This window comes from Esox lucius, chromosome 1 (genome assembly GCF_011004845.1).
Source record: "Esox lucius isolate fEsoLuc1 chromosome 1, fEsoLuc1.pri, whole genome shotgun sequence".
Classification (NCBI taxonomy): domain Eukaryota; kingdom Metazoa; phylum Chordata; class Actinopteri; order Esociformes; family Esocidae; genus Esox; species Esox lucius.
The window spans coordinates 33,857,233-33,872,879 of NC_047569.1; the positions used below are offsets into that span (position 1 = coordinate 33,857,233).

At 44.8% G+C, this 15,647-nt stretch overlaps 1 protein-coding gene across 5 annotated transcripts in view; it reads right to left on the minus strand.

The window, feature by feature from the left end:
* The window catches only part of LOC105011857 (protein jagged-2), a 37,248-nt gene extending 27,186 nt beyond the window's left edge, over positions 1-10,062 (minus strand). For 2 of the 5 annotated variants that reach the window (XM_010872291.4, XM_010872282.4), the window contains exons 1-2: positions 8,193-10,062; positions 5,564-5,902 (exon numbers count right to left, since the gene is read on the minus strand). In XM_010872291.4, coding sequence (XP_010870593.2) covers positions 5,564-5,902; positions 8,193-8,327 — 474 coding nt within the window. In that variant the 5' untranslated portion in view covers positions 8,328-10,062. Of the gene's footprint in view, positions 1-5,563; positions 5,903-7,799; positions 8,141-8,192 lie in introns of those variants that run through there. The other 3 variants (XM_020050236.2, XM_013139796.3, XM_020050283.2) reach the window with 3 other exon arrangements.
* Positions 10,063-15,647: the final 5,585 nt, after the last annotated feature.

Here is a 15,647-nt window from a genome sequence, read left to right on the forward strand (position 1 = left end):
AATTTATTACACCTGCCTGTGTCCCTAGTGCCCACACACTTTTGATTAAACCTATTACAGACACGGACATACACACACACAAGACAAGGTAATGGTGCAAATCGAATTCCTCCTAACTTTTTCCTGTTAACATAGAAAGTCCAATTACAATCGAATTTGCACACAAATTAAACTATTAAAAAGCTTCCTTCCCAGAGTCCTCCGGGTTGTTAACTTCAATGTAAAAAAAAAAAAAGCATGAGGCTCAAAACCAGACGGAATTTTGTGTGTGTGTTTGTGTGTGTGTGTTCTGATACAGTGTGAGTGAGCATGGGTGCTAGTTCACAAAATGTGTCAGTTGATTTGTGCACTTTAGTGCCGAGTGCTTATGGAAGTGCATATGGGCAAAAGTGAGGGCTGTGTGCGTGTGTGTGTGTGTGTGTGTGTGTGTGTGTCAGCCCACAGCTGAGTGTGTATGGGAAAGTCATTGATGGACAAAGGAGCAACCAGATCAAAGGAGGAGTAGAGAAAGCAAGTGAAAGAGAGAGACCCAAAAGAAAGAATGTTCTAAATGTGTTCTCTGTCCCCCTCTCTCTCCTCCTGTACCCCAGAGACTGGGTCAGCCTAACTCCCACACAGCAGGAATGCACAGGTAAACCCAATGCACACATGCGCTTGCATGTGTGTGTGTGTGGGTGTGTGTGTGTGTGTGGGTGTGTGTGTGTGTGCACACGCACCCACGGTTAAAGAGGGCCGTTGTAGAACTGAGCAAAACCAACCCAGAACACAAGAGACTGCAGGCTAAATATTAATTAGCATAATTCCCCTAGTTTGCATGTTGGAAGCAGAGTTCACTTCAGACACAGGATGTCCAAAAATGTGCTTGAATAGCCAGCTGTCAATGAGTCAACAAAGACCACTTTAAGGCCCTAGTAAAGAAATGCCAGATGTGTCAGGCTTTCTACTCTCAAATGGGAATCAGTTTAACCACAAACCCTAACTTAGCAAGTCTTAGTCACCCTTAGTAACACTTACATAGTAACCCTTAGTGACCATTAGTAGCCCTTACTAAGGAACCCTTAGAAACTCTTACCTGGTAATCTCAACCCCCTAAACATACACAATCCAAAAATACAACCACACACACACATACATGAATACACAGAGCCACAGACACACACACAAAAGCCAGGTGAATGTGAGTAAAACCCACCAAGATCTCAGTTTCTCTGAAAGTGAACCTGATTTAGGTCTTAAGATTTGAGGTCAAGATAACAAATGACTGACCTAGGATCAAAGAATGAGGACCCCAGCCAATTCAGTTTTCCTTAACAGGGTTTTTGTAGGAGCCTATCACTAAGTCATTAGTCACAGGACTCTTAAAAGGCTAAGCCCAAACCCTTCCTCAAAACCCAGCCTAAGGCAACAACAGAACATTAGGCTCGAAAAGAGCAGAAAGCATAGCAGGACACTAAAATTGTTTTGTGCAAAGTCATCCTGTATCTAGATGACAATGGGACGGTGAACATGAGGTACAACAAGCAGATCTGGAGTAATGATTCCTGCCATGTTGTTTTTGTAGAACAACAAGACTTCAGAGAGATTATATGCACCTTTGTCTAAAAGCGCTTCCTGGCCACTCCTTCTGGTGCACAACCCATTCACGCCATCCATTCATTTACAGTGTCTAAGCTCCCTTTATCACACGGACAAAACAGACAGTCCCCACGGCCCCCGTTCAGCCAATCAGATATCAGAGTGGATTCAGCAAGAGATCTGAGAAATTACCTCACAGTTCTTAATGCTTTGATCTTTTATATCTCCACGGAAACGGCTTAAGCTAAAACATCCCAGAACTCTAGCTATCTCTGGACCTGGGGGTCAAACAACAGCCAGAGCCTTCAGTCTGTATGATGAGCCCGTGAAGGCTGGGGAGACAACACATTCACAGAAGCACAGACACGCATACAAATGATACACACCCAAAACCCAAGCAAATTCAAATGTGCGCGCACACACACACACACACACACACACACACACACACACACACCAACTAACACACACTCACTCATTTCCCTAAAGAGATTAGTGGAGAGAAAGCAAGAGGGCAGGAGACAGAGTGAGCTCACCTTTCATCATAATGACTGTGTTCACCTGCTGGTCCCCTCACCCCACGCCCCAGCCCTCCCACCCCCACAGATAATGTGAGTCTTTCAGCCACGGCTCTCCCCATGGAAATGCATTCATGCTGCCTCTCAGTGTCTCTCCTATCCCCTGCAGCCCGGCCCAGCCCATGGCCCGGCCCTGAAACCGATCCAGGTAGACTTTCTGCTGGGGAACTTTCTCACACTCAGACCTGCAACTTACATGGAGGGGCACAGTTTACTCACACACACACATACACACAAAACACCCATCTACATCTATACTCTGGTATTTTAATGCCAAAACATCTGGTTGGAAACTATGAAGTTGTGGGTTGACTCTGTAAACACAGAAATGACACACACACACTTCCACTAGTGAATGCACTGACAACAGCATAGAAGCCTGCAGTGTTTGTGTGCATTATGTGTGTGTGTAAAACATGTGCTGCTTATATTTGTCTTGTTTCACACAAGTTCCAAACAAAAAGCATTCAACCTGTATGATTGTGTTTGTGTGAAATGGAAATTTATTAATTACATATCAAACTCCCCCAGCCAGGAATCAGACAGAGGTTAAACTGTGTGAATAACAGATTTTTCTACCTTGTCAGGTCTGGGATTCAAATCAGCAACCTTCCACACAAAACACTAGGCCACCATTTTCCCACTGTCTCTATGTGCCTGACTGTGTGTGTCTGTGTGTGTGTGTGTGTGTGCCTGACTGTGTGTGTCTGTGTGTGTGTCTGTGTGTGTGGTTCTGTCTGTGTCTATCTGTATGTCTGTCTTTGTGTGCCTGTCTGTGTGTATGCCTGTCTGTGTGTGTGTGTATGCCTGTCTGTGTGTGTGTGTATGCCTGTCTGTCTGTGTGTGTGTGTGTATGCCTGTCTGTGTGTGTGTGTGTGTGTGTGTGTGTGTGTGTATATGCCTGTCTGTCTGTGTGTGTGTGTATGCCTGTCTGTCTGTGTGTGTATGCCTGTCTGTGTGTGTGTTTGTGTTTGTGTTCCAGATGCTTCCAGTCACAATGAACAGACCAGCACACTCCAATGCCAGGCCAGCTGGTCAGCACGACCACAGTTATACCCAGTCCACCGGGGGCTTTGCACAATATTAAAAACATTATTACAACGCAACACAGCATAATTACAACCATGCCCTCAAACCTCATCCCTGTTATTCGAAGAACCAGTCAACCTCACGGAGGGATTGAAAGGCGTTCCAGACCAAAACCAGAGAACAGAATTCACTCACTGACACAGTGAAGGGAGAACCGCTCCAACCTCCAGAACACCATTTGGACCAGTCCTGTTGCCCCTGGCAAATAATTTAAAAGGGATTGCACTTGCTGCGGCTCTGGCAGCAAAATGACTTGGACCAACAGGCATTAATTACAGTTAAAGCCGGGAAACTTCTCCTAACGAGCGTGGATCGGTGGATGGACAGGATCGGATGGGGGTGTACACTGCTCATTGGTAGCATTAGTGCCCCCCCCACTCCTCCACCACAGGTTAGAACCTTCTGTCCCCTCCAGAGGTTGGGTTGTTTTGTGTCCCCTTCCCTAAGAAACCACCCACACCCCATCCCCTAGCAACCAATCTCAGGGCTTTAGTAACAGGCGAAAAAGACATATTTGTCAGCAGAAGCGGCCATACAGAGACCCCCTTGAGCTTGGAGACAACACACTGGACTGTCTTCAGTCAGGGAGATTTACTCCAGGCCCCCATCAAACCCTGAAGGCTGGTTTCACAGACACAGAGATTAAGCCTAGCCATGGCCTTAAAACTCAAGCTCATAGAGGTGCAGTTTCGCAGAAATGGATTAAGCCTAGTCTAGGACTAAAAAATCTAGTTCAATAGAAAACTACATTGAGCTTGTTTTTTTTGTCATAGACTAGGCTAAATCTGTGCTTTGCAGAAAACAACTCAGAATCTTGATTCAGCTTGCTTTTTTTTGTCCGTGACTAGGCTTAATCTGTGTCTGTGAAAACGTCCCTAAACCTCACGGCTCCAAAATTCCTCTTCACTTGTATTTGTTGTTTCTATTCTCCCCTCTTCCTGTTGTCTTTGGTTGAGGGAGGGGTGTACTCTTGTGTGATTAATTCGCTTGCTCTTTAACAAAGACACAAGTCGTAGCATCCAGCCTGAACTCAGACACAAAAACTGATTCAGAAGCAAACATCATTCCAGTACAGAGAGGAGCAACATCACAACAAGTTACAATTAGGAAGAGAGAAGTAGAGACAGAGAGAGTAGAGACAGACAGAGAAGTAGAGAGACAGAACGGAATTGAGAGAAAGCGAGTAGAAAGATAGAAAGAAGTAGAGAGATATAGATTTTGGGCAAGTGGAAAAACGCTACTATTTTTAAAATATATTGTAAGACTTTGAGAACTACTGTCATTATGGTCCTTGGTCTCTGTGAGAACTACCGTCTACACAGTCCTTGGTCTCTGTGAGAGCTACTGTCTACACAGTCCTTGGTCTCTGTGAGAGCTACTGTCAACACAGTCCTTGGTCTCTGTGAGAACTACCGTCAACACAGTCCTTGGTCTCTGTGAGAGCTACCGTCTACACAGTCCTTGGTCTCTGTGAGAGCTACTGTCTACACAGTCCTTGGTCTCTGTGAGAGCTACTGTCTACACAGTCCTTGGTCTCTGTGAGAACTACCGTCTACACAGTCCTTGGTCTCTGTGAGAACTACCGTCTACACAGTCCTTGGTCTCTGTGAGAACTACCGTCTACACAGTCCTTGGTCTCTGTGAGAACTACCGTCTACACAGTCCTTGGTCTCTGTGAGAACTACCGTCTACACAGTCCTTGGTCTCTGTGAGAGCTACCGTCAACACAGTCCTTGGTCTCTGTGAGAGCTACTGTCAACACAGTCCTTGGTCTCTGTGAGAGCTACTGTCAACACAGTCCTTGGTCTCTGTGAGAGCTACTGTCAACACAGTCCTTGGTCTCTGTGAGAGCTACTGTCAACACAGTCCTTGGTCTCTGTGAGAGCTACTGTCAACACAGTCCTTGGTCTCTGTGAGAGCTACTGTCAACACAGTCCTTGGTCTCTGTGAGAGCTACTGTCAACACAGTCCTTGGTCTCTGTGAGAGCTACTGTCAACACAGTCCTTGGTCTCTGTGAGAGCTACTGTCAACACAGTCCTTGGTCTCTGTGAGAGCTACTGTCAACACAGTCCTTGGTCTCTGTGAGAGCTACTGTCAACACAGTCCTTGGTCTCTGTGAGAGCTACTGTCAACACAGTCCTTGGTCTCTGTGAGAGCTACTGTCAACACAGTCCTTGGTCTCTGTGAAAGCTACTGTCAACACAGTCCATGGTCTCTGTGAGAACTACTGTCAACACAGTCCTTGGTCTCAGTGAGAACCCTTTTAAAGCTTAGCAGGTTACCATAGCAACCACAATTCTAGCTGTACTTATGTACTCACCGGCCAGGCATATTTAAAGGGAATGACAATGTGCCCGGTAGTGTCATCACTGCCATCTCCTCCTCCTCCTACACCATCATGACCTCGATGACGGAGGGATTGGGTGTTGCCTCCCAGGACGGTGGTGCTGCCCACCCCAAAGGTGCAGGTTCCACCCGGGGAGACCCGGGCCTGGTACTCCTTGAGGCAGGCCTTGAAGAAGGTGTCACACTGGTCCCTGAGAGAGCAACCCTGCCCCCCAGTGGCCTGGAGGTCACAACAATTCCCATTCAGCAGCACACCATGGGGGTTCTGGAAGTGACGGATCTGCAGCTCAAACATGCCCCCCGCCAACACCGGCTGGAGGGAAAAAGAGGAGACTTGGGCTTAGGTTTCACACGTATGACACACACTCACACACAACAATGCATTGTCATACAAAGAGAGGGTGAATCTATTAAAACAAAACCATGTCTCGTTCCCAGTGTTTTTGATGATGAACACACCTGCTCAGTGCCTGGAGTATTACATGTCATACCATTGTTTTCCCGCTATGGGAATCTGGGAATTACACCCCATGCCATTTTCTTTCTCTGTCTCTCCTGCTTCATTAGCGACTAGCGTCACCATACACTAAGAGACAAATAGAGGGAGGGACTGATACAGGAAAGATAACATCAATTCAAACTGCTTTTTCCTCTCAGCAGAGGAGAAACAGAGAGTCGCGCACTCATTGTATTGATCTATTTCTCTCTCTCTCTCCGTTTATCTCCCACTATCGGCCTCCATCTTCCCCTCGCTTAACTCCCTCCCTCTGTCTTCCTCATTCACCTTTCCCCTCGGCTGTGTCATGCACTTCCTGCACCTCTTGATCTCAATCCTTTCTTTCTCTGTATTGGTACCCCTCTCTTCCTCGCTCTCCCCAGGGGGACTGAGACTCCTTCTCCCGCCCTTCACTATCTGGGAACAGGCTGTAATTCTTGCCCTCTCTCTTTCTCACTGTACTCAGTCTCTTCTCTGTATTGTTGCCAATCTTCTTTTCATCCATCAGCTCCTCTCTCCATCACTTCACCCCCTCCTCGCCGTCCCTCCCACTCCAAATCTCACCCTCTGTCTCTTCCTCCCCTCCTCTCCGCCTCTCCCTCTCTGCCACTCTGCCTCTCCTTCTCTGCCACTCTGCCTCTCTCTCTCCAAAACGCCCTCTCAGTATCTTCCTCCCCTCTTCTCTCTCTCTCTCTCTCTCTCTCTCTCTCTTTCCTCTCGGAGAGTGTATGAACTCCTCAGCTGGGGGGGCAGGAAGGGAAGACGCAGCTCCAACCAAGCTCACCCAGAATGACAGTAACAGCAGCCGGACAGGTGTGTCTGCATGTGTTTGTATGTTGTAGAGTCAGGAAGTAATGGTTTCCAACCACTCTAATGTGACTGGGAATCAGTATACAACCACAGAAGCGTTGCTGTGTGGCGCTTTGTCCCTCTCCTGGCCCTGAGCTAGGGGGATAAAGTCTTCCACATCAGACCATGTGTGGAGATACATGCCCTCTCATCACTCCATTTGGCTTTCTTCCTCTCCTCTTTCTCCCTTTCTCAGCCATTCCAGGCATTCCTGCGTTTCAGCGCACTGTCTGACCACTCCAAGCACTCAACCTCGGCTGTCACTGTGGAAAGCTACGGCCGTTAGGTCCTTGTGAAGTCCAAACTGAGGGTAAGACTGGCACCACAACACGATCTGAACTAACTCAGTTGAATGCATTCACTCACACCTCTGTTACACTCACAGACCATTAACACTATTGAGTGTTTTAATAACTGGGTTATAAAAGGGCAAGTTTAAACTGTAATGATAACTGTATCAAACCACGTCCATAACTGAATACCCAGACCTCAGAAATACAGTGTTACTCTACTGCTTCATGATACTTCAGTATCTTCAATGGCAAAATAGATGCTGTAGATATCAACTCCACTGCTCTCCTCCATTATAACGGTGCATGGTCCACAATGCACTGCAACCTGGGTAAGGGTGTGTTGTATTTGTCTGGAGATTCAGAAAGCCATGTGGACGTTTCTGTACATTCACACACCCCAGTACTGCATGTCTGGCCTATAACACACACACACCTTAATCCACAGGCACGCACACATGCTGACACCACATACAGGCAACCAATCACACACACACAATGTTTTGGTCTTGCCCCTGCACTGGGCAATGTCATTTGCCAGTTGGGCCATCAACTATATATAAACACAAACATACCTACATACATATTTTTCAGACAGAGTGTTACTTGCTGGATTTTCTGCTGGGTTTCTCTGAACTTGACCATGAATGTGGAATTCCTGCAGTATTTGACCGAATGTGCATTTTTGTCTTTAGGGTCGTAGTGCCTTGATTGTTGTGTATTGCGGAGCCTCCCGAAGAAAGGGCAAACGCCCGTTAAGCAACAAGTGCATGATGCGTGTCAATTAAGACGCACAACAGGTGGGAACAGCACCATGAAAGTAACAGGAGACATGAAAACAGGGAAGTAGACATACAGACAATTATTCTCTTTCACTCTGCTGTGGAGAAAAAAACCCAGAATGTAGCCTTAAAGTCAATGCACGGTTAAACAACGAACGAAAATAGCGCTTAATCGATACGGCTTACCTGCGGTAGGACAGCTAGCGCGACGAGAAAAATCACAGTCCGCCTACCAGTCCTTATCTCTGTCCTCGCGCTGCAGCCTGCGCCTCCGCTGGAACAATCAACCCGGAATCGCCCGTGCGCTCTTTCTTTCTCCATCTCAATGTCACGAGATCGAGGACTTAAAACAACTCAGTGTCCCCTCTAAAGGCCTTCATTAGCTCGCTCAGAACGCCCGTTCATCGTCTCGTACTGGAATTCACAGAAAGCATTATTGCTCCTCTTGCAAGGTTCCCTCTTGTGGAGTTTGCCTGGCTGCCCCAGTCAACCCTCTCGCCGGTTTCTCCCTCCCTTGGTGTGGTGTCCAGGGTGGGTCACCACAGAATAAAAACACTCTCACTCCACCCGGTCGATCTTCCCTCCACCTGCCGTTAAGAGGCTTTGAATGTCCGACCTGCTGGCTCACTGACTTTAGCTCTCATCCCAATTATACACTCTACCTCTGCACAACACACTCTCCCTTCAAAACACTAAACACACTCATCGTCTACACTCTCTTTCCTTTGTGAAACGCACTACAATTTAGACATACATGGGGTATCTTCCTCTCCGCTTTTCCAGGCGCTTTGTCTTATTTTACTTTTTTATCCACTGGATGCTGTGTCATTCTCTGTCCGTAAGCTTTCCAAACCCTTGTAGTCACTTTGCTGAGGGTCAACCGATGCGAATCACCCAGGTCCCAGGAAACCACGCGTGCGTATCCGCTGTAGAATAACTCATAGAAGAGAGGCTCTGTGAGTGAGACAATGAGGGAGAGAAGCAGAATGCGAGACAGAAAGTGTGTGAATGTGCACGAAGGGTGTGTCCTCAGGCAAGGCACATCCGTCGTTTTATGTGCACGCGGTCTGTGCGCTCGCACCCCTGGTCAGTTCCCATGGGTTCCCACCGCTGGTGGAATGCCTCTCATATCTTTCCGTGTATCAACATCTCACAACAGAGCCATTCAACAGTTGGCATACGTCTTGTTTAACTGACACTGTGCTTTTATAAAAGCATAGCTGTAGGAGCTTATGGTAGCCTAAAACAAAATTGCATACGAACTCTTAAAATAATCACTATTTTCGTATATCTTCTTGTAACATTAAATTATTACAAAGGATGGTGTAATCAAGTGTTTGTGTTAAATTATTAATTCATGTCCACATTTTCCAACCGTGTGTGCCCTTGACTGCCCAACGCCGCATAATCTAAAGATTGAAGTCTATTGAATACATTCAATCTCCACTACCATAATAAGAACCCTAATTGCGACGTAGTAAATCAATTTTGCCGAGACGTTAACGTGACAGATAGTAACTGGCACATCGCCGCTTTGATCTCAAACGGATTAGGCCAAGCGGAGGCTCGGAACTATAGAGACCCATTCAAATCAGGCCAGTGCGCAAAACAAAGCCCACAGAGAAAAAATAAAGTTTGGATTTTTGATAGAGCTGCGGATTGGCGGTTTAACATCGTTGCAAATGTTTAACTCGTAGCCTACTGTAGGCCACCTACCCGGACAATGTCACACGTTCCATTGATTAGTTATAACGCCAAAACAGTCTATATACCGTCAATATGAAGTAATGAGAAGCGTAGCCTATATCCAACGATGAAAGAGATGTGGGTTGTGTCTTTTTGCAGTTTGGCACTGGTACCACAAAATATTTTCCACGGTCAAACTAGTTCCTTCAGTTCGCGCGTCCGTTGAAACCATAGGCTGCTGGACAATGTGACCGCTTCTTCCCTGAAATATAATGAGCCAATTTTAGTGACCCCTTGTCCTCCCCCTCTCTTCCCTTTCCTTCTATGTGAAAGCAGGGATGGACTTGTTGCTTATGCTGACGTCCCTGGCAACCAGTAACTCCGTGGCTCCACGCTGTGCAGTGACCCGGGGAAAGAACAGAGAGCTCTTGAAGCGCGCTGTGTTCATTAGCATAGAGCAGCAATGACCCCGAGACGTGTTGCATTTTAATTATCCACCATTCAAAATAAAGCGATCTCCAAGATGATTCTATATTATTTTGGCATCTGGTTACGTGTGAAGGGCGTGCTTTTGTTATCTTGAGTGACAGCTACATTTACAGCGCAGCTTGTTCGGTAATTGCTTGGAACAAACTTAATATTAGGGGTTGAGTGTTTGGCGCCATCTTTTGGTTACGATCTTTAAGCCACCTTCCAGAAACCAAGTCTCCAAAACAGGCGTTATGATTACGTTTAATTACATTGTATGGGCCCATTTGTTGACGCTGAAACGGAATAGTCTTGTTGTTGATCTTACTCTCACATTGATGTGGACTAATTAAGGCCCACTCTTCCAGACTACACCACTTAAACTCAGCAGCGGGTTGTTGGGGATTAAGGGCTTATTTTATGTTCGCCACATAATCTCAATTTGTTCAAGTTGGGACATTGAGTAGCATATTCCAAAACGGTAGCTCTACTAGCCATTGTGAAGACTTGTGTCATTGTATTGCATAAAAAGGCCGCTTTATGATTAAACACCGGAGCGTTCAAGACCAAAAATATTTACGTCACCGATAAAAACACTAGGGTATTTTGTGCATGAACGTGCATATTTATTATGACTTTTGTATTCCTTTTATTTGCTATGTGTATATAGGGTTAGTAGGCCGATCGTAAAAATAAGATACGAAAAACTTGAAACAAAAGCAATTTTTTTCATTACAATGCTTAATTACGCCATTTTGCTAATTGCTCAGTCATCTCAATACTCACTTCTATACATATACCCAGAATTTTAGGGTACTTGAGTCATGGTATGAGATGTGCAAACATTTTCAAACAGTGCACTCCAGTGTCCACTCGTAGACGTGCCTTCTTCAATTTAGCTTCAGCTCTCGGAGGGATTCTCTGACAGAGAGCATAATTCACGATTCCTTCAATGACCGGAAGTCCTATCTGCATTCCTTATTAAACTCATTTTAAACGTAGTTTGAAATGTCCTTGTAGCATATTATGTAATACTCTGTTTTCGTCTGGACAGAAGTTAACAAAAGCCGGTGGTTGGTAACGGTAAGTAATATTAACTTTTGAAAACATCGGTTGAATCTATAAAACGTACAGTAAATCGGTGGATGATATTGAATTGACGACAACAATATACAAACAAATATTAATTAATCATACTGCAGTTTATGTACTGGGGGTGAATTCAGTTTCAGACCAATTCTGTAGAGAAAACCTGTACTTTAAATCAAATGTCTAAAAAGTTAGATAGAACAGTACATCTTGTTACACTATCAAAATGCATTCAACCCATTTAGAAGTAACAACACCTTTGTAAATATTCTTATGAATGCAGATGCCTCTGCCCCAGTTTTGAGAAACAAAAGTAATACAGTGCATTCAAAACATTCAAACTCCTTCAGCTTTCATAACATTTTGTTACTTTACATTCATATTCTAAAAATGATTGAACTGTTTTCTTTCCTTATCAATCTAAAATCAATAACCTAATTGCCAAACTTAAAACCCAGAGCTTCAGAGTTTCTGCACCCAGATGAGAGAACATGGCAGAAGGACAAACATTTCTGCAGCAGTCCATCACTCAGGCCTCTATGGAAGAGCTCCTAGATGGAAGCCACTCCTGAGTCAAAGGCACATGACATGGTGCCTGAAGGACTCAGACAGCATGAGGAAAAAGATTAGACTTAGATTAGAAGATAAGGGCCAAAATCGAACTATTAGAGCTAAAGGTCAAGTGATACGCCTGGCCAAAGCAAGGTACCGATCATCACCTGGCTAATACCATCCCTACAGTGAAGCTTGGTGGCTGGACTTTCATGCAATCGGGATGCTTCTTATCACCAGGAACTGGGAGACTGTTCAGGATTGAGGGAAAGATACACAGAGTGAAATACAGAGTTCATTGAGGGAAAAACCTGATACACACACAGAACACCAGACTAGGATGATGAATCTTTCAGCACAACTACTACCCAAAGCACATGGCCAAGGCTTCAGGACAAGTCTATGAATGTCCATTAGTGGCCCAGCCAATGACCCAGCCCAATCTGACATGAAACCCATTGAACCTCTCTTGGGAGACCTGAAGTTAACAGTTCACTCATGCTCTCCGTGTAATCTGACAGAGCTTGAGGGGGATCTGTAACGAAGAATGGGATAAGCAGCCCAAATCCAGGTGGGCAACGCAGGGTAGAGGTATAACCAAGAACATTCAAAGCCTGTTCGTTACCACAGGCACTTCAACAAAGTACTGAATAAAGAGTCTGAATACATATTTACGTGAGATTTAAAAGTGTGCCAATGTGTTTTCACTTTCCATTATGGTGTATCGTGTGCAGATGGACGTAAAAAAAAAATATATAACAAAACAAAATGTGGAGAATGTGAAGTGGTCTCAACACTTTCCTAAAGCATTGGTTCTAATCTCATTTTAAATCGTAAGTGCTTTAGTAAATAGTGACGTTGTCCAAATAATACCGTTTGATCTCAGACTGCATAAACAGTGTATAGATCCATTTTTATTACATTACATAACTTATTAACTATAATAGGTCAAACCAATTCTCCCAAAGTAAGGCCTCCCCAGAAGAGTCTTAGACTAAATGTGAATCACTCTTCCACAGTAGAGTTGAGTTGCCTGAAGGTAAACAGCCCATGAAACTCAGAAAGTTGATGCACTGAATCCAGGGTTGGCCTTAACTGTTCACTTTTGGAAGGCTGTGGAGGTTCTAATGTTAATAAACCGAGACCTGTGCGATGTCCCACACACACCCGGCCCAGAAGTATTCTCAGCTGAAAGATCCCAGTGTGGGACGCAGCCAAGCACATGGGACACACACACACACACACAGCGCCTAAGGTCAGCGCTTTCTCAAGGCAAAACATGGGCATGTGGAAAGGCTTGGGAAACCTCAGAAGAATAAGCATCTTGTGTACACTGGCTGTGGAGCTGACCTAATAAGACAATTATACAGGGCACAGTTTAAGTTGACAACAGGAGGGCCTTGTCTACACTGGACACTGTCCATGACACAGGCCTATAACCTTTTCAAGCTTCATTTACAAGTCCCCCAACCCTCCCCCTCAAATGCATCTCAATCTCAGAGGGGTAGGGGCACAACACTTGTTTTCCAAGGGTCTCATGAAAGCAAAAGATATTATATTTGGTCCACTTATTCCAACTAATAAACAAACTTTAAGCTGATTGGCTAATAAACATGTCATAAGCACTAACGACAGCGCGGTGGATGTTACCTTGCGATGACCCAAAACCTAACCAAAGGCACACAAGAAAGACTTAAGACACCCATCAAACAGGTGTTGTACAGAAAAACAGTTAGACACTGACCGGAGGAAAGCTGGGTTTGGAGTAAAAAGAGGCATCATAGTACAGGAAGAAACAAAACATCACAGAGCATGTTGGAGGTTATATGATGTTGTGGTGGATTTTTGGCATCCAAAGGCCCTGGGAACCTTCTCAGGACACATGGACAGACACTTAAGTACTAAGAGATTTTAGGACTAAAGCTTTCTAGCCCCGCCAGGAGGCTTAAGATGTTTCATCTTCGGATCATGCAGCAAGCTGATGATCCAAAGCGTTCCTCAGCATTCACATGGGGGAAATGTCGCACTGACCACTGAATAAAGCTTTGGCACATCCCTCTCGGTGTGGACCTAACGTCCACTGAAATCCCATCCAACGAGCCAAAGAAGAGTGTGCCCCAAGCAAGGGCCAAAGGCTTGGAGGGAACCTGCCCGGATGAGTGCTGCTCTCCTGCCCAATCAAACGTAGGAAGTGTTGCTACCTTGGCAACAGGAGGACACAGTAATACTATGGGCAGGGGTGGCCAATAATTGACGTTTCAAAAAAGGTTTTTACCTCAAACTCGTTAGGTTTCTCATATTTGAAGTGTGAGATCAAGCTGATCGATTTTTTCAAAGCTTTTTCTGCACATCTATGATGCAATTCTTGCCTTGCGAGTTCAATGGAAAATCTACAAAAACCTTGTTTTTTTTAGCCCATGACTGGGTTTAATTTTGTGGCTGTGAAACCAACTCTTGCTGTTTATAAACAAAATGGATATACCATTTAAGTCCAAAAATGTATGCAGGCTAAAGCAGAAAAACACACTTCAGATTTACTCATCAGGCCTAAAATGGCAGAACAAAGACTGCTGACCGGAACTCACACAGGCAATCAATCCCAGACATTTGAAAAGGACATTTTAGAAATTAAAACCCCAAAACAAATTGGGCACAAAGGGCAGATAGCATTGATTAAAGAGGCCATTTGTCAGATTCATGAAAGGATTGGGATAAAACTGCAGCCTCTAAGACCAGACAGGGAAGGAGCCTTCACGGAGACATTTGATGACAATGTCCCAGATAGAACCCAAATGTTTTACCTCAAACTCAAATGAAAACATTCTCAAAATACTTGCCTAGAATTATAAAAGCTACAAACTGAAGTTCTTACAAAAATGCAAAACCCTCAATGACACAAAATCAGTTAACTGGACCTGAACTCGAACCACACCAGCTCTATGCGGCATGCCCCATAAAAGGGACAGATTGATGGGTTTTAATCAATGCAGCAGCCAGTGTGCCAAAGCGAACGGAAACCAAATGAGGACAGACGCTTTGTGGTCATGTGGGGGGGGGGGCTAATTGGTGAATGTGTCTAAAAGTTGGTTAAAAGCTTAATAGAACTCTATATCAGTGAAAATAAAGCATTTCCTGGATTGGAATACATCAGTTAAGAGACAGCTCCCCTTAAAGCAACATACCATTCTGCCTGCAGCCTAAAAAGACAACACTCCATCTTAACTACTCCACATTTACAGGACTGACTGAAGAGTTCTGAAGAGAACCAGCCCAAATATCATTGAAACATGCGTCTTTAGAACCAGAGAAAACATATCAAGGGTCCAAAAGAAGCAGTCAGAATGCTGTTGTTAGACAAAACCGCCACAATCAGGGTGTTCATGACCATTACAGCCAAAGAGTCGGTATTGAATTATACCTTAATGACAGTAGGCAGACATGCCCAGGCATATCCAAGAACAATCTGGTCAAGTAAAATCACCTCAAATGGAGACCAACTCGATCTACAGTCAGGATCAGCCCCAAAAAAATAAAGGATATAGTACTTCTAAAGGTCGCAATCAGTTCAGTGCAAAATAAGGGGAAACAAAAAATATTCAGCATTTAGAGCAAGCTCTTAATTAAACTGAACACCACATTGTTTCATAGAACATAGCCAACATCAGTACATGACGTTTCCAACCATGAGATTCCACAGCTCTGAACTGGGCATCAAAAACAGGACCCAACCCTGATACTGTTTGACCCAATTGGCTCTGATATTAAACAGTTAACCGAAATCAGAGATCTTACTCTGAGATAAGGCCCCAGGTCCCCCCAGCTACAGCAACATGAAACAGACACCAC